We start from the raw sequence: 27,267 nt of genomic DNA on the forward strand, positions 1-27,267 counted from the left end.
CCCCCTGTATCCATCCCCCTGTATCCACCCCCCTGTACTCACCCCCCTGTATACACCCCCCCCTGTACTCACCCCCCTGTACTCACCCCCCTGTACTCATCCCCCTGTACCCATCCCTCTTCTCAATAGCAGCAGCACATGTGAGTCTATGGGAGTGGAGGGTCGGGGGCTTGGGGATAACTAGGACCATCTCATCCTCTCCAAATGTTCCTAACGTTCACAAACCAGTGTTTTTTCTTCTGATTGAACAGGGTATTAGTGTAGTCTCAGAAACGCTCTCCAAAATCCGGACTTTCACAAGAAATACATCAGCAGCACGTTAGAATTATTTTATATTTTGTTCTCTTCCTGTAATGCCACAGTATGTCATTCATGGAAGAGTATTTTCCAATTGGCCCGGTGGATCCTGACGAGTCATCCAAGGAGTGAAGTACTTGATGGTGAAGCTGTCATAATAACACGCCGTTAAGATGGGGCGCTCACATCGTTTTCCCATGCACGCCAGAGTACACGCAAGAGAGGAGCTCAACTTCACTCCATTTTGGATGGCTGGTTGCTGGGTTCCCTGATTGGAGAAATATCAAATTTCAGTCATTAATAAACTCCGTGTCACAATGTGGCCCGGACACTGAATAAGGAGGAGCTAGAGATGGGATATCCAGGAGTCCTTTTCTCCATACCAACTGATAGTTAACGCTACATATTCAGTATGTGGTCTATGCTGAAATCCAACAGAGCCATAATTAGGGACCATGTGGCTCTTTCTACCCCCTCTTTCCAGCTCTTCCCCCGTCTGGGTCTCAGTTCTCCTCCCCCTCTCCTCCCTCCTCCCCATCAGTACTCCCTGGCCTCCTCCAGTTGAGCCTTATGCACCTCCTCGTGTGGGTTGTCGGGACAAAACAGCCCGTTGTTGGGTGGCCTCACAGAGTGGAAGCGGCTCCAGTCCCCCTTACACAGGATCCAGGGCAGCACGTCCACTTTGTAATGCAGCTCCGGCGAGAACTCCGTACTGATGAGGTTCGGAGCACCCGCCCCTTTACCCCGCGTGATAAGCTTTGTGTGGTCGTCGTAGCAACAGTGCTGCGCAGCCAGGGTGGTGCTATTGGAGGAGATCATGGAGCGCGTGCAGAAGCGAGCGGAAGGCTTGTAAATGTCCAGGCGTTCTTTGGGGCCGGAGGCGTCGCGCCAGCGGTAGGTCTTACGCAGCATCTTGTCGAAGATGTTGACGGCGTTGTAGACGGCCTCGGACGGGTAGGTGCAGGGGCAGCTGGGTAGTTCGGTCAGCACCTGGTGGAGGTACTTCTGGAGGAAGTCGTTCTTACAGCTTAGCCACTTGTCACAGCTGTCCACATCTGGGAGGAGAGAAATCATACAGGGGTCAATCATATAGGAGTCAATCATATAGGAATCAATCGTATAGGAGTCAATCATATAGGAGTCAATCATATAGGAGTCAATCGTATAGGAGTCAATCATATAGGAATCAATCGTATAGGATTCAATCATATGGGAGTCAATCATATAGGAATCAATCATATAGGAATCAATCATATAGGAGTCAATCATATAGGAGTCAATCGTATAGGAGTCAATCGTATGGGAGTCAATCGTATGGGAGTCAATCATATAGGAGTCAATCATATAGGAATCAATCATATAGGAGTCAATCATATAGGAGTCAATCATATAGGAGTCAATCATATAGGAGTCAATCATATAGGAATCAATCATATAGGAATCAATCATATAGGAGTCAATCATATAGGAGTCAATCATATAGGAGTCAACCATTTACAGTAGGAGTCAATCATATACACTGAGTGTACAAAACATTAAGAACACCTGCTCTTTGCATTAAATAGACTGACCAGATGAATCCAGGTGAAAGCTACGATCTATTGTAGAAAATTACATAATTAATTATGCTATCCCATATTTAACTGTTTAAAGAATTGTCTCTTGTTATATGTTAGTGTTTTTGCTAACCTGATACAAACTTGTCTTTGTGGGACTTAGTCATGAGACTGGGAGAAAAGCTAAGGTACGTTTGGGTGCGACCGCAGCATGTGACATCCCGTGGGTTTACTATCTACAGGCAGTCACATGAATGGAAACTTGCAGAAAGGAGCACATTATAGTGTTTTACCGTTGTGAACAGCAGTTAGACGGTTGAGCCCTCGGGCTGTCAACCTTGTGTTATCTTAAATCTGCACATACAATGAATGACCTTATACACAATGTCTACTGACTGCCACGTATACAGACAGGGGTTGTATGTATTTTCTCTATAACTGCATTGAACCAGCACAGTTCGTTGAGCTTTTCAACTATGCACTGTTGAGTGGATAGTTGATTCTCCATTTTTGCAAATCTTATAATAAAGTGTTATTTGAAAGAATCTGCAGTCTTTCTTCCCTTTGATTAGATATTCCACGACAGGTCCCTTAATAACGTCACCTGTTAAGTCCACTCTAATCAGTGAAGATGAAGTGGAGGATACAGGTTAAACTTTTACTCCAGTGGGATAAATCAGGGCCAAGCAGAGTGTTTCTTGGTAGTTTTAAACAAATCTAGTTTGAAACAAAAGTATACACCTCACACACATGGTAATGGTGTTTAAATAAAGAAGACACCTGTACCATGTCAGATAGAGAGTTGAAATGTATTACATTTTGAGTTTGAATCCCAATATTACATTTTATATACAGTACCAGTCAAATGTTTGGCCACACCTACTCATTCAAGGGTTTTTCTTTATTTTTACTATTTTCTACATTGTATAATAATAGGGAAGACATCAAAACTATGAAATAACACATATAGAATCATGTAGTAACCAAAAAAGTTTTAAACAAATCAAAACATATTTTGTATTTTACATTCTTCAAAGTTGCCACCCTTTGCCTTGATGACAGCTTTGCACTCGATTGGCATTCTCTCAACCAGCTTCACCTTTTCCAACAGTCTTGAAGAAGTTCCCACATATGCTGAGCACTTGTTTGCTGCTTTTCCTTCACTCTGCGGTCCAACTCATCCCAAACCATCTCAGTTGGGTTGAGGTTGGGTGATTGTAGAGGCCAGGTCATTTGATGCCGCACTCCATCACTCTCCTTCTTGGTCAAATAGCCCTTACACAGCCTGGAGATGTGTTGGGTCATTGTCCTGTTGAAAAACAAATGATAGTCCCACTAAGCGCACACCAGATGGGATGGCTTATCACTGCAGAATGCTGTGGTACCCATGCTGGTTAAATGTGCCTTGAATTCTAAATAAATCACTGACAGTGTCATCAGCAAAGCACCCCCACACCATCACACCTCCTCCTCCATGCTTCACGGTGGGAACCACACATGCAGAGATCATCCGTTCACCTACTCTGCGTCTCACAAAGACACGGCGGTTGGAACCAAAAATCGATAATTTAGACTCATCAGACCAAAGAACAGATTTCCACCGGTCTAATATCCATTGCTCGTGTTTTTTGGTCCAAGCAAATATCTTCTTATTATTGGTCTTCTTTAGTTGTGGTTTCTTTGCAGCAATTCGACCATGAAGGACTGATTCACGCAGTCTCCTCTGAACAATTGATGTTGAGATGTGTGTGTTACTTGAACTCTGTGAAGCATTTACTTGAGGTGCAATTTCTGAGGCTGGTGACACTAATGAACTTATCCTCTGCATCAGAGGTAACTCTGGGTCTTCCTTTCCTGTGGCGGTCCTCATGAGAGCCAGTTTCATCATAGCACTTGGTGGTTTTTGCGACTGCACTTGAAGAAACTTTCAAAGTTCTTCAAATGATCCGTATTGACTGACCTTCATGCCATAAAGTAATGATGGTCTGTCATTTCTCTTTGCTTATTTGAGCTGTTCTTGCCATGATATGGACTTGGTCTATTACTAAATAGGGCTATCTTCTGTATACCACTCCTACCTTGTCACGTCACAACTGATTGGCTCAAACACATTAAGAAGGAAAGAAATTTCACAAATTAACTTTTAACAAGGCATACCTGTTAATTGAAATGCATTCCAGGTGACTACCTCATGAAGCTGGTTGAGAGAATGCCAAGAGTGTGCAAAGCTGTCATCAAGACAAAGGGTGGTTATTTGAAGAATCTCAAATATAAAATATACTTTGATTTGTTTAACACCTTTTTGGTTACTACATGATTCCATATGTGTTATTTCATAGTGTTAAATGCTGTGTCCAAACTTTTGACCGGTACTGTACATCACAGAAGAGTGAAATATAACTAAGCTGTTTGACATAGAAACACTGGATTTTCGGCGGGAATAATGTTCACAAATTATGAAGTTATGAAAAATATAAATTTTATTTTACCTTTATTTAACTAGGCAAGTCAGATAAGAACAAAATCTTATTTTCAATAACGGTGGGTTAACTGCCTTGTTCAGGGGCAGAACGACAGATTTTTTACTTTGTCAGCTCGGGGATTCGATCTTGCAACCGGTTACTAGTCCAACGCTCTAACCACTAGGCTACCTGCCACCCCGGCAGGTAACATTCCACCCCGGCAGGTAACATTCCACCCCGGCAGGTAACATTCCACCCCGGCAGGTAACATTCCACCCATTTTTTCACACTCAAAAGTTTCCCATGTGTATCAAGAATGATCCACCACCCACAGGACATCCAGCCAAGTTGACACAACTTGGAAGGATTATACGTGAAGACAGCATTGATTACCTTGAGGAAACCAGAGAGAGAGAGACTTTCCAAGCATAAAGGAGTGATTTCAGCACCTTAAAACCCTTTACTTTAAACCGGGGGACTGCAAAGCTCTCAAAGACAACAGAGCTCGAACAAGAGCGGGTTGAGAACTCAGCCACGTCCGTACTCGCTGCCAAATAATACAATCTATCTTATAGTCTGTGTTCAAATTGGAACCAATTCATTATAAGAATGTACAGTGTATGTTCGATAGAGGATTGGGGAAAGACACTTTCTCGTTATGTTTTAATAGTTTCATTCTTTGATATTATTGCCCGGACTGAAGAGAGCTATCAGCGGGGGTACTGAAAGACAAACTAAAGAACAATTCAAGAATTTCTTGGAGGAACAGTCAGGTTTTCCATTGGCTGTGCAACACTCTCGGTGGAGCAATCCTTAACGAGGTGAAGGGGAAAGGGGTTTCTGACTCCCACAGTCCCTCTATGAGCCCCAGTAGAACAGTTTAAACCATCCTAAACGGAACAGACCATGAAGGCCCCCCAAATACTACAACGCACACACACACACACACACACACACACACACTTGTCACATACACATTGCAACAAACGTACTTGTGTCAAGGAAGTCAGTGTCATTCGTTTTCTCCAGAGGCATCAGCTCAGTAACTGCTAGGAGGTCATCTACAGAAAGAAAGGTGAAAGAGACATTATGAAACCTGCTGAATGGATAGCACAAGATACCACAAAAAGGAAAAAAATATGTTTCAATGGGTAGCTGTTAAACAGTCACCACTAGCCGGCATCCGCCCAGTACCCTGCCCTGAACCTTAGTCACTGTTACTAGCCGGCTACCACCTGGTACTCTACCCTGTACCTTAGAGACTGCTGCCCAATGTACATAGTCATTGAACACTGGTCACTTTAATAATGTTTACATATATTACATTTTTTTGTATTTTTCTGGATTTCGTGTGTATAGATTTTTAACGTGCTAGGTATTAATGTACAGTTGGAGCTAGAAACACAATAATTTAGCTAGGTATTACTGTTGGAGCTAGAAACACAATCATTTAGATAGGTATTACTGTTGGAGCTAGGAACACAATCATTTAGATAGGTATTACTGTTGGAGCTAGGAACACAATCATTTAGCTAGGTATTACTGTTGGAGCTAGAAACACAATCATTTAGCTAGGTATTACTGTTGGAGCTAGAAACACAATCATTTCGCTAGGTATCACTGTTGAAGCTAGAAACACAAGCATTTAGCTAGGTATTACTGATGGAGCTGGAAACACAATAATTTAGCTAGGTATTACTGTTGGAGCTAGAAACAAGCATTTAGCTAGGTATTACTGTTGGAGCTAGAAACACAATCATTTAGCTAGGTATTACTGTTGGAGCTAGAAACACAAGCATTTTGCTAGGTATTACTGATGGAGCTGGAAACACAATAATTTAGGTAGGTATGACTACTGCACTGTTGGAGCTAGAAACACAAGCATTTCGTTGCACCTGGGATATTATCTGTAAGTCTGTGCACGTGACTAATAAAAGTAGATTTTTATTTCATGATTAGCTGTGGATATATGACTGGAGTGAATGTCTGTGCCCGCACACACACACACACACACACACACACACACACACACACACACACACACACACACACACACACACACACACACACACACACACACACACACACACACACACACACACACACACACACACACACACACACACACACACACAATCTCCTCTACCCTCCTGCTCTGTGGTACAAGCCTCCATTGAGCGGAGTGAAACAGCCATGGATCTGTGTACACACCAGGACTCCTCAGGAGAGCAACACAGGAGTCCCAGCTGGACTGAATCCAAGTCCCATTTGGACTGAGCACATTCCACTGATATAAAGAGCCTTGTACTGGAAGCATCAGGCTGACCCATCAGGAAGAGCCTACTGGTACGATCACTGTACAAGACACACAAGCAACTGACCTGTAATTATTGCTTCAACACTTATGAAGTCTTTTGGCATCAGTGATCATGAAGGAAAGGAGACAGATGCTATTTGGAACTACTGGGACACAACCAGAAACACAGCCATTATTGATGACATCACCAAGGCCATTATTGATGGCATCATCCAGGCCATTATTGATGACATCATCCAGGCCATTATTGATTGCATCACACAGGCCATTATTGATTGCATCACCTAGGGAATTATTGATGATGTCACCGAGGCCATTATTGATGACATCACCCAGGTTTCTATCTCACCTGGGCATCTGTCCAGGTCGCAGGTCCGGGACTCGGTCGCTGTGCATGCGTAACCACAGGAACGGATACGCTTCTGGTTGCCATTGCCGCAGGTGACGCTGCATGGCGACCAGTCACTCCACTCCTCCTCCTCGTACTCTGAGATGGAGGGATGAGAGGGGGGGTATTTAAAGCCTTGTTCACATTGGCAGTTTGAAGTGACTCAGGTTGTAATGTAACAAAATGGGGAAAAAGTCAAGGGGTCTGAATACTTTCCGAATGCATTGTACATAAACTCAGCAAAAAAAGAAACGTCCCTTTTTCAGGACCCTGTCTTTCAAAGATAATTCGTAAAAATCCAAATAACTTCACAGATCTTCATTGTAAAGGGTTTAAACACTGTTTCCCATGCTTGTTCAATGAACCATAAACAATTAATGAACATGCACCTGTGGAATGGTCGTTAAGACGCTAACAGCTTACAGACAGTAGGCAATTAAGGTCACAGTTATAAAAACTTAGGGCACTAAAGAGGCCTTCTTACTGACTCTGAAAAACACCAAAAGAAAGATGCCCAGGGTCCCTGTTCATTTGCATGCATGTGCCTTAGGCATGCTGCAAGGAGGTATGAGGACTGCAGATGTGGCCAGGGCAATAAATTGCAATGTCCGTACTGTGAGACGCCTAAGACAGCGCTACAGGGAGACAGGACGGACAGCTGATCGTCCTCGCAGTGGCAGACCACGTGTAACAACACCTGCACAGGATCTGTACATCCGAACATAACACCTGCGGGACAGGTACAGGATGGCAACAACAACTGCCCGAGATACACCAGGAACGCACAATCCCTCCATCAGTGCTCAGACTGTCCGCAATAGGCTAGGAGAAGTTTGACTGAGGGCTTGTAGGCCTGTTTTAAGGCAGGTCCTCACCAGACATCACCGACAACAATGTCGCCTAAAGGCACAAACCCACTGTCGCTGGACCAGACAGGACTGGCAAAAAGTGCTCTTCACTGACGAGTTGTGGTTCTGTCTTACCAGGGGTGATGGTCGGATTCGCGTTTATTGTCGAAGGAATGAGCTTTACGCCGAGGCCTGTGCTCTGGAGCGGGATCGATTTGGAGGTGGAGTGTTCGTCATGGTCTGGGGCGGTGTGTCAGAGCATCATCGGACTGAGCTTGTTGTCATTGCAGGCAATCTCAACGCTGTGCATTACAGGGAAGACATCCTCCTCCCTCATGTGGCACCCTTCCTGCAGGCTCATCCTGACATGACCCTCCAGCATGACAATGCCACCAGCCATACTGCTCATTCTGTGCATGATTTCCTGCAAGACAGGAATGTCAGTGTTCTGCCATGAAGAGTCCGGATCTCAATCCCATTGAGCACGTCTGAGACCTGTTGGATCAGAGGGTGAGGGCCGTTCCCCCCAGAAATGTCAGGGAACTTGCAGGTGCCTTGGTGGAAGAGTGGGGTAACATCTCACAGCAAGAACTGGCAAATCTGGTGCAGTCCATGAGGAGGAGATGCACTGCAGTACTTAATGCAGCTGGTGGCCACACCAGATACTCACTGTTACTTTTGATTTTGACCCCGTTTGTTCAGGGACACATTATTCAATTTCTGTTAGTCACATGTCTGTGGAACGTGTTCAGTTTATGTCTCAGTTGTTGAATCTTGTTATGTTCATACACATATTTAGGCCTCCCGTCTGGAGATCTGTGATTGGCTCAGGTGAGGGAATAGTTCCTGGGTCTGGGTCAGCCCCCATTCATCACCTGCATTGTTCTGTGACATGGCAGGGTATGAGTTAATCAACTGTCCACATAAATGGATGGTACTTTGTACACTCTCATAACGTCATCCACCGCCTGTGTGAAGACTGTGTAATTGCACAGATACCAAACAGTATACTTTTCTGTGTAAAGACCGTGTAATCGCACAGATACCAAACAGTATACTTTTCCGTGGACGAATAAGGGTAATACCTGTTAATTGTCAGAAAAGCACACGCACATCTCAACACTTTTAACCTTGTCATTTTCAGTCCGTTTACACTATTTGCTTGAGGAAAGAGAGTTTGAGGCGGTGTATTGTTCTCCAATGGAGAAGATTCGTGGCTTAGTTGGCTGTCGTAGTCATCCTCAGTCTTCATCAGAACCCTGCTGTGTCCATGTCTTGTCTCAGAGTTGACATGGATTGGAATCACTGCATTGGTTCTGAATTCCTTTGGTGAATTCTCTCTCCTGTTTTACCATCTTTACCTGGGCATAGTCCTGGGTCCTACCTTCTTACAGTGTGAACTTGATGAGTGCTGAATGCAGGTTGACTACGAGGACCGTACCCTCTAGAGTTTTACCACCAAGATTAGAAGATTATAACACAAAACCAAGACAATTGTTTTATGCCTAACCAATAGGATTCTGAGACTGCCTAAAGATACAGTTAAAACACGAAGCTATGTGTAGATGGGACACAATATCCCCGTGGCATCGACACCGTGGCATCGACACCGTGGCATCGACACCGTGGCATCGACACCGTGGCATCGACACCGTGGCATCGACACCGTGGCTTACAGAAAGTGGAATTGTTGTACAACCTGATTTGACTAGAGTGAGAGACAATTTACCATCATTTTGAGGTGCCAAATGATTTGGTGAAGTAATAATATAGGTCACCACCCTCCCCCCCTAGAACTCTAAGTTGCTTTGTAAAGGGGGTGTGACTGGTTAAAAGTGGCAACACACTAGGCAGCTTTCGCCTCTTTAGGGACATCTTGTGTCATCTGTGGTCAGTGGACTACCTGGAACAGTGCGTATGCATGTTGTTCCTGAGAAGCTGTCCCCTTGCAAGAGAGTCGAATGTACACATAAAAAAGAGCTTGCCGGCTCTGGGGAACACACATGCAACTGATGACTGGTTCTATCAGGAATCAGGTAAAACCCAGATGCAGATCGTGTTGAAGTAACAATGTTTATTACAGCAACAGGGGCAAAGGTACAGGACGGCAGGCAGGCTCAGGGTCAGGGTCAGGCAGAGAGGTCAAGAGGCCGAGCTAAGAGTCAGGACAGGCAAGGGTCAAAACCAGGAGGACGAGAAAAAGAGAGACGGGGGGAAAAGCAGGAGCTGATACAAAAAACGCTGGTAGGCTTGAACAAACAAGACGAACTGGCAACAGACAGACAGAGAACACATAAAAAATACACAGGGGATGATGGGGAAGATGGGCGACACCTGGAGGGGGGTGGACACAATCACAAAGACAGGCGAAACAGATAATGGTTCAGCAATGGGAGTGTACTGTAAATATAAAAGGGCTTTATGGACCTGGAAAAGGTGCGCACCAATTATATTGTGTGTTAGTAAGAAATCACTTTAAGTGAGTTTCAATCAGTTTGGGGCGACAGGTAGCCTAGTGGTTAGAGCTTTGGGCCAGTAACCGAAAGGTTGCTAGATTGAATCCCCAAGTTGATAAGGTAAAAATCTGTCGTTCTGCCCATGAACAAGGCAGTTAACCCACTGTTACTAAGCCGTCATTGAAAATAAGAATTTGTTCCTAACTGTCTTGCCTAGTTAAAATAAAATAAATGCAAATTTAAACTAAAACAAGAAAATGCAATCAACGTCTGTTAATAACTAAGACAAACTGATATGTGCAGAGATTAGTGTTCACTAAAAGTATTAGCATACAGACTGGGAAAAGAAAGTGAGAAGGTTATTAACCAGTTGAGCTTTGATGCCCCCCTAACTTCCCATATGGGTTAATCTTATCTGACCTGGTGCATGACTCCCCCTGCTGTGTACCCTTTGATTACTGGTAATGGATGGCAAGTAGCCTAGTGGTTTAGAGCGTTAGGTCAGTAACAAAGGTCACTGGTTTGAATCCCGAGCCAACTAGGTTTAAAAAAAAAATCTGTCTATGTGCCCCTAAAAGTGGCATGTAAACAGAAACAGTAACAGTAGCTAACTGAAAGAGCAGAGTACTTTCAGACAATAGTTTTTTACCTCATTTAAGTGTCAAAATCTATATTATGGCTCAAGGTCAAGTTACACTAGTTACAAAAGAGGTTGATCAGCAATGAAGAAATGTCTGAGAATGGATTCTAAATACAAGTATTAATTAATTACTTTGGAAAATGAACGGATTCACGTGCAAGTTACAAAGCATTAACAAGCATTAAAAAGCATTAGTCTAAGCATGGTCAGACAGAGAGAGCGAGAGACAGAGATACAGACCCTGACCATAGCCTCGATATCACAGCAGGACAGACAAATGAAGAACCCCAAGCCCAGGGGATCCCCCCCCCCTGTCAGCCACCCTGATAGTGCGGCCCCCTCCCCTTCACACACCCAATGAGGACATACCCAAGCCAAAGATAATACTCCCCATGGACTCAAACGGGAAATATACACAAGAAAATAAACTTTTTCCCAAACACACAGTGTCTAAGCTCTGGTGTCCAAACACCCAGCGCGCCCTAGACCTTCAGTCTGAGGACCAACTATGGTCACCCAGCCACATAATAATACACACAGGCACAAACGACCTGAGAACACAGCAGGAAAGGGTGGCCACAGCACTCACGGGAGTGATTGAAAAAGCTTCTTCTACTTGCCCCAACGCACAAGTGGTTATCTCCACCCTGCTACCACAAAAATACTTCCACCCTGCTACCATACAGCGGGTAAACGTAAGTATTTCCCGTGACTGTGCCTCAAAACCAAATGTTTACCTGGCCCACCACTCCACCCTGGACTTGAACAGCCTTTGTGACAAGTTCTACCTATACAAGGCAGCAGTGCCCATCTTCGCCCGGACGCTAAAGGACATCGCCCTCAACCGCAGCCCCAACACCTCACACTGGAGCAACAAATCAATAGACACCCTGCCCAGACCAGCAAGACACTCTCCCAGACCCCCCCCCCCCGGACCTACACATAGAGGACCCACACCGAGGACCTACATCAAGACCACAGCACCACCAGCCACATCCACACCCCCATCCCAACCAATCAACACCCACCCAAGTCAACCATGCCCACACCCCATTTAGGCCCCTCAGATCAGACATATGCCCCTCCTGCCCACCCCATGCCCCCCACTCCCTCAAAGTGGGCCTCAACATGAAAGTAACACATACGCCCAGGCCGTAAGCAAACAGGCCAGACGCCCACTCTTACACAAGCCCAAGCCAATGGCATGTACCAGATGCTCAGCAGGCTCTGCTCACACGACTAACAACATTGGACACTTTTTGGAACACAAATCCTTCACTATTTCATCCTGGAATATCCAAGGCCTGAGGTCATCTGCCTTTGGCCCAAAGAGCAGGAACCTGAACTTCATCAAAGAAATCAGAAATACAGACATTGTCATCCTACGATTCCCTCTAGGTTACAGAGAGCTGGTAGTCCCATCCACCAAACCACCAGGTGTGAAACAGGGAAGGGACTCAGGGAGTATGCTAATTTTGTATAGAGCAGACCTGTCAGGGAAAAATTACATACCTACCTGATTTGTTTGATAACCTAACTCGCACTATTAAATTAATCAAAACAGAAACATTTTACATTTGGCTGGAAATTCAAAAGGAAATGATCTCAACAGAGAAAAATGTCCTCCTGTGTGCTACCTATATCCCCCCACTAGAATCCCCATACTTTAATCGAGCCAGCTTCTCCATCCTGGAGGGGGAAATCAATAATTTCCAGGCCCAGGGACATGTACTAGTCTGTGGCGACCTAAATACCAGAACTGGACAGGAAACGGACACCCTCAGCACACCGAAGGACAAACACCTACCTGGAGGTGACAGCATTCCCTCCCCCACATGCCCCACTAGGCACAACTACGACAACATAGCCAACATAAACGGGTCACGACTCCTGCAGCTCTGTCGCACGCTGGGTATGTACATAGTCAATGGTAAGCTTCGAGGGGACTCCAACGGTAGACACACCTATAGCTCATCTCTTGGCAGTAGTACTGTAGACTACTTTATCACTGACCTCAACCCAGAGTCTCTTAGCGCGTTCACAGTCAGCCCACTGACACCCCTATCAGATCACAGCAAAATCGCAGTCTACTTGAACAGAGCAAAACTCAATCATGAGGCATTGAAGCCAAAGGCCCTGTAAAACATTAAGAAATGCTATAGATGGAGGGAAAGTATTGTGGAAACACCAAAAAACAATTAGGCAACAACAAATTCAATCCCCTTTAGACAACTTCCTGGACAAAACATTCCACTGTAATAGTGAAGGTGTAATCTTGGCAGTAGAAAACCTAAACAGTATATTTGACCTCTCAGCTTCCCTATCAAATAAAAAAAATTCAAACAGAAAAACGAAGAAAATAACAATGACAAATGGTTTGATGAAGAATGCAAAAGCCTAATAAAGAAATTGAGAATATTTTACCTCTTGGGGATGTCATTCGAAAACATAACGTTAAATTTCACTGCTATGCGGATGACACATTTCAATGAAACACGGTGAAGCCCCAAAATTGCCCTCGCTAGAAGCCTGTGTTTCAGACATAAGGAAGTGGATGGCTGCAAACTTTCTACTTTTAAACTCGGACAAAACAGAGATGCTTGTTCTAGGTCCCAAGAAACAAAGAGATCATCTGTTGAATCTGACAATTAATCTTGATGGTTGTACAGTCGTCTCAAATAAAACTGTGAAGGACCTTGGCGTTACTCTGGACCCTGATCTCTCTTTTGAAGAACATATCAAGACTGTTTCAAGGACAGCTTTTTTCCATCTACGTAACATTGCAAAAATCAGAAACGTTCTGTCCAAAAATGATGCAGAAAAATTAATCCATGCTTTTGTTACTTCTAGGCTGGACTACTGCAATGCTCTACTTTCCGGCTACCCGGATAAAGCACTAAATAAACTTCAGTTAGTGCTAAATACGGCTGCTAGAATCCTGACTAGATCCCAAAAAATTTGATCATATTACTCCAGTGCTAGCCTCCCTACACTGGCTTCCTGTTAATGGACACTGTATTCAATAATCACCATCAATTTAAATGGACACTGTATTCAATAATCACCATCAATTAAAATGGCCATTGTATTCCATTTGTATTTATTTATTTATTTCACCTTTATTTAACCAGGTAGGCTAGTTGAGAACACGTTCTCATTTACAACTGCCACCTGGCCAAGATAAAGCAAAGCAGTGCGACGCAAACAACAACACAGAGTTACACATGGAACTTACAAGCGTACAGTCAATAACACAATAGAAAAACAGAAAGTCTATATACAGTGTGTGCAAATGGCGTGAGGAGGTAAGGCAATAAGGCAATAATCACCATCAATTAAAATGGACACTGTGTTCAATAATCACCATCAATTAAAATGGACACTGTGTTCAATAATCACCATCAATTAAAATGGACACTGTATTCAATAATCACCATCAATTAAAATGGACACTGTGTTCAATAATCACCATCGATTAAAATGGACACTGTATTCAATAATCACCATCAATTAAAATGGACACCGTGTTCAATAATCACCATCAATTAAAATGGACACTGTGTTCAATAATCACCATCAATTAAAATGGACACTGTGTTCAATAATCACCGTCAATTAAAATGGACACCGTGTTCAATAATCACCATCAATTAAAATGGACACTGTGTTCAATAATCACCATCAATTAAAATGGACACTGTGTTCAATAATCACCATCAATTAAAATGGACACTGTGTTCAATAATCACCATCAATTAAAATGGACACTGTGTTCAATAATCACCATCAATTAAAATGGACACTGTGTTCAATAATCACCATCAATTAAAATGGACACTGTGTTCAATAATCACCATCAATTAAAATGGACACTGTATTTAGCAGAGGAGGAATACTAATGCAATAATCACCATTAATTAAAACACTAACTTCAACTATACCTTGACCATAGGGGTCAACACCACATCCACCAAGTTTCAATATCAACATAATATGATTTATCCAAGCCCAGATGGTACCTTATGCAATAAAATCCAACAATATAATTGCCTTAAGGGATAAGGACTAGAGTATGAATCATACACGATGGCCGAATGGGCTCCTAATCTGAGAGGAAGGGATGTATTCAACTAGGCTTTTAACTAAGGCTATAGGCGAGCAATTATTGTAATTATCTTAAAAGGAAAACAAAGGAGGAATTTTTAAGAGATAGGTAGCCACTTGTTATTAGGATTACAGTTCATGTGTCACGTCCTGACCATAGAGTGCTCTTATTTTCTATGGTAGAGTAGGTCAGGGCGTGACTGGGGGGTTTATCTAGTTTATTTTTTTCTATGTTGGGTTTTTTGTATGATTCCCAATTAGAGGCAGCTGGTCATTGTTGTCTCTAATTGGGGATCATATTTAAGTAGTTGTTTTTCCCACCTCTGTTTGTGGGAGATTATTTTGAGTTAGTGCGTGTTGCACAGCTGTTGTCACGGTTTGTTATTTTGTTTATAGTTTATTGTTTGTTTGGCTAAGTTTCACATATAACAAAGATGTGGAACGATACTCACGCTACGCCTTGGTCTGTTTCTACACACAAGCGTGACATCATGTGTGTTTTTGTCCAGTAACATTAACCCCTCAAACAACCGTTTCATACAGAAAGCACTATACTTAGTGGAAATAGAAGGCTCAATAAACACAGTTAAAACACCAAGTACATCTGAATCCTAATGATTAACTCCATGTTCACTAATGTTTTGATTATCAAAATAATATATTATGCCCAAGGTTGCCATACCAATGTAATAGAACAGGGGCAGGTAACCCTGTTCCTGGAATGTCACAGGTACTGCAGGATGTTGTTCCAACTAGGCACCACACCACCTGAGCTAATTGATCAGTTCAGTGATTACCTAAATTACACACACCTGGTCATCCAGGTCAGTTAAAACAAAAACATGTAGTGACTGTGAAACTCCAGGACCAGGGTTGCTACCCTTGTAATAAGATTAAAATGGCTAGAGACAGAGAGAAGACAACCATCACTCACAGTGACCTATAAATTACTGGGGATAGAGACAGAGAGAAGACAGGGGTCTATGAATTACTGGGGATAGAGACAGAGAGAAGACAGGGGTCTATGAATTACTGGGGATAGAGACAGAGAGAAGACAGGGGTCTATGAATTACTGGGGATAGAGACAGAGAGAAGAGAACAGTCACTCACAGAGGTCTATGAATTACTGGGGATAGAGACAGAGAGAAGACAGTGACCTATAAATTACTGGGGATAGAGACAGAGAGAAGACAGAGGTCTATGAATTACTGGGGATAGAGACAGAGAGAAGACAGGGGTCTATGAATTACTGGGGATAGAGACAGAGAGAAGACAGAGGTCTATGAATTACTGGGGATAGAGACAGAGAGAAGACAGATAGAGACAGAGAGAAGACAACCATCACTCACAGTGACCTATAAATTACTGGGGATAGAGACAGAGAGAAGACAGGGGTCTATGAATTACTGGGGATAGAGACAGAGAGAAGAGAACAGTCACTCACAGAGGTCTATGAATTACTGGGGATAGAGACAGAGAGAAGACAGTGGCCTATGAATTACTGGGGATAGAGACAGAGAGAAGACAGTGACCTATGAATTACTGGGGGTAGAGACAGAGAGAAGACAGTGGCCTATGAATTACTGGGGATAGAGACAGAGAGAAGACAGGGGTCTATGAATTACTGGGGATAGAGACAGAGAGAAAACAGTGGCCTATGAATTACTGGGGATAGAGACAGAGAGAAGACAGAGGTCTATGAATTACTGGGGATAGAGACAGAGAGAAAACAGTGGCCTATGAATTACTGGGGATAGAGACAGAGAGAAGACAGGGGTCTATGAATTACTGGGGATAGAGACAGAGAGAAGACAGTGGCCTATGAATTACTGGGGATAGAGACAGAGCTAAAGATAGAGACAGATAGAAGACAGAGAGAAGACAGAGACAAGACAGAGAGACGACAGAGACAAGACAGAGAGAAGACAGAGAGAAGACAACAGTGGCTGATTTTGCTCTCTATTTAGGAGGCGGGATCAGGTTTCGACAAAATGTTTTCTAATTTATATATTTTTTTATTACTGTACTCAAAAATCTGGAAATTTCCTTTAACATTCCTCACACGAGGAATCAATATTGATTGTCGTTTTTGAACAATTTAAAAGTAAATGCTACAGACATCACTTCTATGCAAAAGACGAAATGATGTTCAATATTTTAGTTATCAACACTTGATTGTGTTTCTATCACCTGCCTTGGTATAGTCTCTGAGATTAAATAGACTAGGCTGTCACACTCCTATCCTGCATTGGTATAGTCTCTGAGATTAAATAGATTAGGCTGTCACGCTCCTATCCTGCCTTGGTATAGTCTCTGAGATTAAATAGACTAGGCTGTCACGCTCCTATCCTGCCTTGGTATAGTCTCTGAGATTAAATAGACTAGACTGTCACGCTCCTATCCTGCCTTGGTATAGTCTCTGAGATTAAATAGACTAGGCTGTCACACTGCTGTCCTGCCTTGGTATAGTCTCTGAGATTAAATAGACTAGGCTGTCACACTCATATCCTGCCTTGGTATAGTCTCTGAGATTAAATAGACTAGGCTGTCACGCTCCTATCCTGCCTTGGTATAGTCTCTGAGATTAAATAGACTAGGCTGTCACGCTCCTATCCTGCCTTGGTATAGTCTCTGAGATTAAATAGACTAGGCTGTCACGCTCCTATCCTGCCTTGGTATAGTCTCTGAGATTAAATAGACTAGGCTGTCACACTGCTGTCCTGCCTTGGTATAGTCTCTGAGATTAAATAGACTAGGCTGTCACGCTCCTATCCTGCCTTGGTATAGTCTCTGAGATTAAATAGACTAGACTGTCACGCTCCTATCCTGCCTTGGTATAGTCTCTGAGATTAAATAGACTAGGCTGTCACGCTCCTATCCTGCCTTGGTATAGTCTCTGAGATTAAATAGACTATGCTGTCACACTCCTATCCTGCCTTGGTATAGTCTCTGAGATTAAATAGACTAGGCTGTCACGCTCCTATCCTGCCTTGGTATAGTCTCTGAGATTAAATAGACTAGGCTGTCACGCTCCTATCCTGCCTTGGTATAGTCTCTGAGATTAAATAGACTAGACTGTCACGCTCCTATCCTGCCTTGGTATAGTCTCTGAGATTAAATAGACTAGGCTGTCACACTGCTGTCCTGCCTTGGTATAGTCTCTGAGATTAAATAGACTAGGCTGTCACACTCCTATCCTGCCTTGGTATAGTCTCTGAGATTAAATAGACTAGGCTGTCACGCTCCTATCCTGCCTTGGTATAGTCTCTGAGATTAAATAGACTAGACTGTCACGCTCCTATCCTGCCTTGGTATAGTCTCTGAGATTAAATAGACTAGGCTGTCACGCTCCTATCCTGCCTTGGTATAGTCTCTGAGATTAAATAGACTAGGCTGTCACACTGCTGTCCTGCCTTGGTATAGTCTCTGAGATTAAATAGACTAGGCTGTCACGCTCCTATCCTGCCTTGGTATAGTCTCTGAGATTAAATAGACTAGACTGTCACGCTCCTATCCTGCCTTGGTATAGTCTCTGAGATTAAATAGACTAGGCTGTCACGCTCCTATCCTGCCTTGGTATAGTCTCTGAGATTAAATAGACTAGGCTGTCACACTCCTATCCTGCCTTGGTATAGTCTCTGAGATTAAATAGACTAGGCTGTCACGCTCCTATCCTGCCTTGGTATAGTCTCTGAGATTAAATAGACTAGGCTGTCACACTGCTGTCCTGCCTTGGTATAGTTTCTGAGATTAAATAGACTAGACTGTCACGCTCCTATCCTGCCTTGGTATTTGTCACGTGTGCCGAATACAACAGGTATAGAGACCTTACAGTGTAATGCTTACAGGCTTTAACCAACAGTATAAAAAAGGTATTTTGTGGACAATAGGTAAGTAAAGAAATAAAAACAACAGTAAAAAGACAGTAAAAAAGACAGTGAAAAATAACAGTAGCGAGGCTACATACAGTAGCGAGGCTACATACAGTAGCGAGGCTATAACAGTAGCGAGGCTACATACAGGCTCTGAGATTAAATAGACTAGGCTGTGCAATACAATGACCAGTCAGGGAATCTACTTAACAGAGACAGACACCAACCTGCTGTAAACTGATGTAGGACCTGTCAAGTAAAGTGAATCTCCTTAACAGAGACAGACGCCAACCTGCTGTAAACTGATGTAGGACCTGTCAAGTAAAGTGAATCTCCTTAACGGAGACAGACACCAACCTACTGTAAACTGATCTAGGACCTGTCTCTGTCTTAGTTAGACTCCATCCCAGCACCAAAGACGCTTAATTGTTCTGCTCGGTTCTGTTTCCACAAAGAAGTTAACGACGTGGGACTAAATTAATACTGCATATTTTTCAGGAAAGTATGATGTCACTAATGATTAGGCTATGGGGCCAGCTGGCAGCTTAGGATGTGCGTGTGTGTGTGTGTGTGTGTGTTTGTTTGTGTGTGTGTATGAGCGTGCGAACACGCATGTGTATGCACTAGTCTGTGTGCATGTGTGTGTGTGTGTGGACATATGTATCCACGTAAGTGTGTATGCTTGCATGCTCGTTCATGTGCCAGCGTGTGTGTGTGTTTCTCCTGGTTCTAATACATACAGTATGTCAATGGTAAATTCAGCAGCTTCCAGCAGAGTGGACAGAGCCAAAACAAACAATGCCCCAGGACAGTTAGGCCTCTGGCTAGTAGGTTTTCTGTTTAATGAACAATGAGTTCTCTCCCCATGTTAAAAAGATTACAGACTCAGTGGAGGGATGGAGGGATGGAGGAAGAGCGTGAGAAGGAGTAGAAGGGATGGAAGGAGGGAACAGAGAGACAAACAGCGAGGGAGAGCAATGGAAAAAATGAGAGGGTTAAAATTGAAGGGAGAGGGTGAGTGGGTAGAAGATGGAGAGAGGGAGCAATGCTAGGTTGGAGATAGGGAGAGATCCAGCAAGGAACATACTCAACATGTGATCAAGGGATGGAGGGAACGAGAGAAGAAGAGAAGAGAAGAGGAAATGAGAGGAGAGAAGAGGAAATGAGAGGAGAGAGAAGAGGAAAGAAGGAGAGAAGATAAGAGGAGAAGAGAAGAAGAGAGGAGAAAAGAAGAGAAGAGAAGGAGAGGAGAAGAGGAGAGAATAGGAGAGAAGAGGAGAGAAGGGGAGAGAAGAAGAGAGGAGAAAAGGAGAGCAGGGAAAATGAGAGAAGAAGAGAGAAGATAAGAGGAGAGAAGAAGAGAGAAGAAGAGAGGAGAAGAGAAGAGAAGAGAAGGAGAGGAGAAGAGGAGAGAATAGGAGAGAAGAGGAGAGAAGAAGAGAGGAGAAAAGGAGAGCAGGGAAAATGAGAGAAGAAGAGAGAAGATAAGAGGAGAGAAGAAGAGAGAAGAGAATAGGAGAGAAGGGAGAAAAGAAGAAGAGGAGAGGAGAGGAGAGGAGAGGAGAGGAGAGGAGAGAAGGGAGAAAAGAAGAAGAGGAGAGGAGAGGAGAGGAGAGGAGAGGAGAGAAGGGAGAAAAGAAGAAGAGGAGAGGAGAGGAGAGGAGAGAAGGGAGAAAAGAAGAAGAGGAGAGGAGAGGAGAGGAGAGGAGAGGAGAGGAGAAGAGAAGAGAAGAGAAGAGAGGAGAGGAGAGGAGAGGAGAGGAGAGGAGAGGAGAGGAGAGGAGAGGAGAGGAGAGGAGAGGAGAGGAGAAAAGAAGAAAAGGAGAGGAGAGGAGAGGAGAGGAGGGAGAAAAGAAGAAGAGGAGAGGAGAGGAGAGGAGAGGAGAGGAGAAAAGAAGAAGAGGAGAGGAGAGGAGAGGAGAGAAGAGGAAATTACTTCATCCAGCATCCTGCATTCATTATCTGTTTATTTATTTTCACTTTCATACTATTTGCATATTTTTACAACATTGCCAATAAAATAACATTTGAAGTGTCTCTATTATTTTAAAACTATTATGTGTGTAATGTTTACTGATATTTTTGATTGTTTATTTCCCTTGTTTATTTCCCTTTTGTTTCCTGTCTATTTCACTTCCTTTGGCAATGTAAACATATGTTTTCCATGCCATTAAAGCCCTTTTAATTGAATTGAACTGAGAGAGAGAGACAGAGAGAGTGAGAGAGAAAAATAGACAGACAGAGAGATAGAAAGAGATAAAGAGAGCGAGAAAGAGAGAGAGAGAGAGAGAGAGAGAGAGTAATAGCAGTATTTCTAACGAAATCAACCTACAGGCCTACAATATACCATAGCAAGTTTATTATTTGATCGTATAGCCGAAACTCTAGGATGTCAACAAACACCTCTAATCGTGTCCCCAGAAGACAGAAAGCCCATCCCTTACCTAGGCAGGGTGAACACAGTATACCTTACAGGCCAAGTCCAGCCTGTTCCTCCCTCTCCCTGGCTGTTTTAAAATAGGCATCAGAGAGCTGAGGGAGGGAGAGTTTGGGAGAGCCCGAAGGAGTGAGGCAGGGGGGAGGGAGGGAAGATGAGGGAGGGAGGATGAATGAGGGAGGGAGGGAGGGAGGAAGGAAGGAAGGATGAGGGAGGGAGGGAGGATGGATGGATGGATGGATGGATGAGGGAGGGAGGGAGGGAGGGAGGAAGGGAGGGAGGGAGGGTGAGGGAGGAAGGATGAGGGAGGGAGGGAGGGAGTATAGAGGGAGGGTGAGGGAGGGAGGGAGGATGGATGGATGAGGGAGGGAGGGAGGGAGGATGAGGGAGGGTGAGGGAGGATGAGGGAGGGAGGATGAGGGTTGGAGGGAGGATGAGGGTGAGAGGGCGGGCGGGAGGATGAGGGAGGGAGGGAGGGAGGAAGGATGAGGGTGGGAGGGAGGGAGGATGAGGGTGGGAGGGAGGATGAGGGAGGGAGGGAGGGAGGATGAGGGAGGATGAGGGAGGGAGGGAGTTGGCATGTTTATGTAGCCGACCTTGAAAGAACAGCCTGGAATCATAAATCATGTCAAGAACAGAGGGTAAGTGAGAGGGGGGGCAGGCCGGTATCACTGTCTCTGAGCCCCACGGAGGAAACTGTCAGAACGAAAACATCTCAGACAGCTCGCTGCATACATGCCCTGGCCCTGGCCCCTGACCCCTGACCCCTGACCCAGAATCATACACAAACACCAGCCCTCTCTCAGACCTGTGATAAGGGACACCAAACAAACAGGAGTAACCCACTTCTACAATAGAGACATACAGTAACAATACACAAGCCAATACATTCTCTTAGAAACCTTATCTAGCCATTAACGAAGAAACTAAAGAGACAAAACTTCTGCTTTCTGAAAAGGTGTCTTTTTAAAGGTTTTCCTTTTGAAAACGGCCTATGTGGCATAGTTATTAGTCAAAAACATGTAAATAGAATAATTTGGGTCATAAAGTCAGTCTCGTCCAAAACTGAGTTTGGAACCTGAGTGCATCACAACGGTTGGGTTTTGAATTATAATTATATCAACAGTCAATGGCTCTTTTATCCTATTAACACGTGGTGGCACCTTGTTTTGTGGGATAATGACTTGGCGAGTTCGCTTTCCATGGCCCGGTGACCACGGCCGGTCGGAGACCTCTCCTTTGGATGACCAATGGAATGGTCGAAAATGAGCAAACCCGGCCCACCCGGGACACAGTGTCACTCAACATGAAATCACCACCTTCCCCAGACAACATGTGGTTGGTACTTGCCCTTCCCACATGAAAAAAATACTACTGTTTACTGTAGAATATTACAGCACTTACTATGGAATTCTATAGTAAAATGTAGTATACTGTAGAATACTATACTACACACTGTAGTATCGCTGGATCATGTGTAGTTGTAACGCCCTGGCCATAGAGAGGGGTTTTTTGTTCTTTATTTTGGTTAGGCCAGGGTGTTACATTGGGTGGGCGTTCTATGTTCTTTTTCTAGTTTTTTTGTATTACTTTGTTTTGGGCCGTGTGTGACTCCCAGTCAGGCACAGCTGAAGTTCGTTGTTGTTGATTGGGAGTCACACATAAGGAGCAGGTTTTTCCTTTGGGTTTTGTGGGGGATTGTTTTCTGTCTCGTTCGTTTTGACCAGACAGGACTGTTAGCTTTCGTTGCTGTTTGATGTTTTGTTATTAGTGGTTCATTTTATTAAATATTTATAATGAATCCACAACCTCCGCTGCACCTTGGTTTTCTTGCGACGACAGCCGTTACAGTAGTACTTACTTTAGAACGTTGTAGTATACTGTAGAATACTATAGTATCCCTGGATCATGTGTAGTACTTACTATAGAACTGTCACGCCCTGACCTTAGAGAGACGTTTTATTTCCTCTAGTTTGGTTAGGTCAGGGTGTGATGTGGGGTGGGCAATCTAGCTTTTGTATTTCTTTGTGTTTGGCCGAGTATGGTTCCTAATCAGAGGCAGCTGTCTATCGTTGTCTCTGATTGGGAATCATACTTAGGCAGCCCTTTTTCCCTCCTTCAGTTGTGGGATCTTGTTTTGTACAGCTCAGTGAAAGCCTGCAGAACGTGACTTTCGGTTTCCTTTGTTTGTTATTTTGTTTAGTGTTCTGAGTATAAATAAAATTTAATCATGAGCACTTACCACGCTGCACCTTGGTCTCCTCCTTACGACGATCGTCACAGAAGATCCCACCAACAACGGACCAAGCAGCGTGATCAGGAGTGGACATGGGAGGAAATACTGGACGGGAAAGGACCCTGGAGTCAGACCGGGGAGTATTGCCGTCCGAGGGAGGAGATTGAGGCAGCGAGAGCAGAGCGGCGATATTACGAGGCACTATACCAACCACGAGGCAAGCACGAGAGGCGGGGGGGCACTGGAGACACCATGCGCATCAACGCATAACACGGTGCCTGACCAGTCCTATGCTCCCCATGGTAAGCATGGGGAGTTGGCTCAGGTCTGAACCCTGACTTAGCCAATCTCCCCGTGCTTACCGTGGGGAGCATAGGACTGGTCAGGCACTGTGTTATGCGTTGATGCGCACGGTGTCTCCAGTGCGTAGCCACAGCCCGCTGCGCTCAGTGCAAGCTCCTCGCATTTGTCATGCTAGAGTGGGCATTCAGCCGGGATGGATTGTGCAGGCTCAGTGCTCCTGGTCTCCAGTGCGCCTCCTCGGTCCAGGATATCCTGCGCCAGCTCTACGCACTGTGTCGCCAGTACCCCTTCACAGCCCAGTTCGTCCTGTGCCAGCGCCCCGCACTTGCCGGGCTAAACTGAACATCCAGCCAGGACGGGTTGTGCCAGCCATACGCTCCAGATCTCCACTGCGCCTCCATGGCCCAGGATATCCTGCGCCAGCTCTACGGACTGTGTCGCCAGTGCGTCTTCACAGTCCGGTGAGACCTGTTCCGGCTCCACGTAAGAAGCCTCCAGTGATGATCCATGGTCCGAAACCTCCAGTGATGATCCATGGCACGAAGCCTCCAGTGATGATCCATGGCCTGGAGCTTGTAGTGATGATCCATGGCACGAAGCCTCCAGTGATAATCCATGGCCCGGAGCCTCCAGTGATGATCCATGGCACGAAGCCTCCAGTCCGGAGTCTCCAGCGGCGGTCTGCAGTCCAGAGTCTCCAGCGGCGGTCTGCAGTCCAGAACCTCAAGCGGGGGTTTCCAGTTCAGAGCCTCCGGCGATGATTCACGGTCCGGTTCCTCCGGCAACGATCCATGGTCCGGTTAAACAAAAGCGGAGGGATCAGCGGGCGGAGCGGAACCGGAACCGGAGCCGCCACCAGGGATAGATGCCCACCCGGACCCTCCCCTATAGATTCAGGTTTGCAGCCGGGAGTCCGCACCTTTGGGGGGGGGGGGGGGGGTACTGTCATGCCCTGACCTTAGAGAGACGTTTTATTTCTTCTAGTTTGGTTAGGTCAGGGTGTGATGTGGGGTGGGCAATCTAGTTTTTGTATTTCTTTGTGTTTGGCCGAGTATGGTTCCTAATCAGAGGCAGCTGTCTATCGTTGTCTCTGATTGGGAATCATACTTAGGCAGCCCTTTTTCCCTCCTTCAGTTGTGGGATCTTGTTTTTGTACAGCTCAGTGAAAACCTGCAGAACGTGACGTTCGTTTTCCTTTGTTTGTTATTTTGTTTAGTGTTCTGAGTATAAATAACATTTCATCATGAGCACTTACCACGCTGCACCTTGGTCTACTCCTTACGACGATCATCACAAGAACATTGTAGTATACTGTAGAATACTATAGTATCCCTGGATCATGTGTAGTACTTACTATAGAACGTTGTAGTATACTGTAGAATATTATAGTATCCCTGGATCATGTCTAGTACTTACTATAGAACGTTGTAGTATACTGTAGAATACTATAGTATCCCTGGATCATGTGTAGTACTTACTATATAATGTTGTAGTATAATACTATAGTAAATACAGTACTACAGTAATGTCCGCAACAACAGTTTGTACTACAGTATTTCATTTGAATATACCCTCCCCATATCGAGGTCGTTATAAATCAAACATCACAATACGGTGGTGAGCATTCGATTTGGATGCTGGAAGGGGCAAGGAGACCCCCAGCTCCGCTAAAACCAATGGTTAGATATATGTACATATTCTTATTCATCCCTTTACACTTGTGTGTATAAGGTAGTTGTTGTGAAATTGTTAGATTACTTGTTAGATATTACTGCTCTGTCGGGGACTAGAAGCACAAGCATTTCGCTACTCTCGCATTAACATCTGCTAACCATGTGTATGTGACCAATATAATTTGATTTCATTATTCCACACAGCTCTATCGTCAGAGTTATACAGCAAGTAACCTCATGCTTTTCATGATCAATAAACATCAATTGATCATGTGTTTTTCGTTACTTGAAGGTAAGCAAATCCATTTGGCATGTAGCTAGCTAGCTAAGGAAACAATGTGTCATTTAGCTTGTTTCATCGGAGATTAGGCTTTTGGAAAAGAGCTTGATATCGGCAAGTCCTGGTAAAGCAGCCAGTCGGAATACTGTCATCACCACTATAGATGGAAAGCAAATCAAACACTATTTGGATATAGCCATCTAGTTTATCCCCAGAAAGGTAGCTTTTTACCCAGCCATCTAGTTTATCCCCTGAAAGTTAGCTTGTTACCTAGCCATCTAGTTTATCCCCTGAAAGTTAGCTTGTTACCTAGCCATCTAGTTTTTCCCCTGAAAGTTAGCTTGTTAACTAGCCATTAGTTTATCCCCTGAAATTTGGCTTGTTACCTAGACATATTGATGTAATCTCACATTAGCTAGCTAGCCAATTTGACATGGTCCGTCAATCAATGTAGCCAATCATGTATATGTTAGCAGCAATCGTGATTAAACACTTGAAGAGGAGATAATGTTAGCTAACTTTGCTAGGTAGTCCTACGTTGGTTAGAGAAAAACAGTACATTAGGTCTACTTACCACTATGATTAGCCTACTGTACAAAGTTTCTACCGGTAACTTGCAAAATAAACATTATCAGCGAACAGTACATCGGCAAATGTGTCCTTCTGCTGCTTGATAGGCAGAGCCCACAAAGGATGGGAAATTAACCTAAACCACTCACACCTGTCAGGTATAGTTGACTTTTATTACCATTAATATACAATTAATGGTGGCCAATTTTTTGAGATATCGTGAGGCTAACCTCACCTATCTGAAATGACATTGATGTTTACTGACCAGGAAAAGCAGTTTCAGTACTTAATGTATAGCCTAAATGTGCACAATCGTTTTGCATGGAATAATCAGAAATGTGTAGTTCTTACTATGCTGTTCAAGAGTTGATGATACAGTATGATACAGTATTACAACCAAATAGTTAACATTTATTGAACAATCCTGAGAAAATGGCATGCAGTTGTCAATGGTTTTAGCGGGGGGGTCTCTCCTTACCCCCCAGAAGGCAAATCGAACACTCTGCACGTTATTGTGACGTTTTAATGATAATGACCTATAGACCATATCTTGTGTTGTTGCTGTTCAGACCCCAGTCCTAATCTACCTACAGGTTATAGAAAAGAGCAGAAGATCAGAACTCTCCGTTCAGACCCCAGTCCTACCTACCTTCAAGCTATAGAAAATGTGCACTTTTAGTATTTCTCCAGTAGGTTTCCTGAAGAAAAAAGCCTGGATTAAAACAAATACACTACATTAGATATGACAGTATACTACAATCTGCAAAAAACACTAGAGTAGATATGATAGTATACCACAGTCTGCAAAACATTATATCAAATACTAC

At 44.1% G+C, this 27,267-nt stretch overlaps 1 protein-coding gene across 1 annotated transcript in view; it reads right to left on the bottom strand.

Annotated features, from left to right (window-relative positions):
• Positions 1-834: 834 nt before the first annotated feature.
• Positions 835-27,267, bottom strand: part of LOC115161766 (isthmin-2-like) — a 41,841-nt gene continuing 15,408 nt past the window's right edge. The window contains exons 4-6 of the mRNA XM_029712552.1: positions 6,982-7,119; positions 5,308-5,376; positions 835-1,352 (exon numbers count right to left, since the gene is read on the bottom strand). Of these exons, the coding sequence (XP_029568412.1) occupies positions 835-1,352; positions 5,308-5,376; positions 6,982-7,119 (725 nt within the window). The remainder of the gene's footprint in view (positions 1,353-5,307; positions 5,377-6,981; positions 7,120-27,267) is intronic.

Source organism: Salmo trutta, chromosome 25 (assembly GCF_901001165.1).
Source record: "Salmo trutta chromosome 25, fSalTru1.1, whole genome shotgun sequence".
Taxonomy (NCBI): Eukaryota; Metazoa; Chordata; class Actinopteri; order Salmoniformes; family Salmonidae; genus Salmo; species Salmo trutta.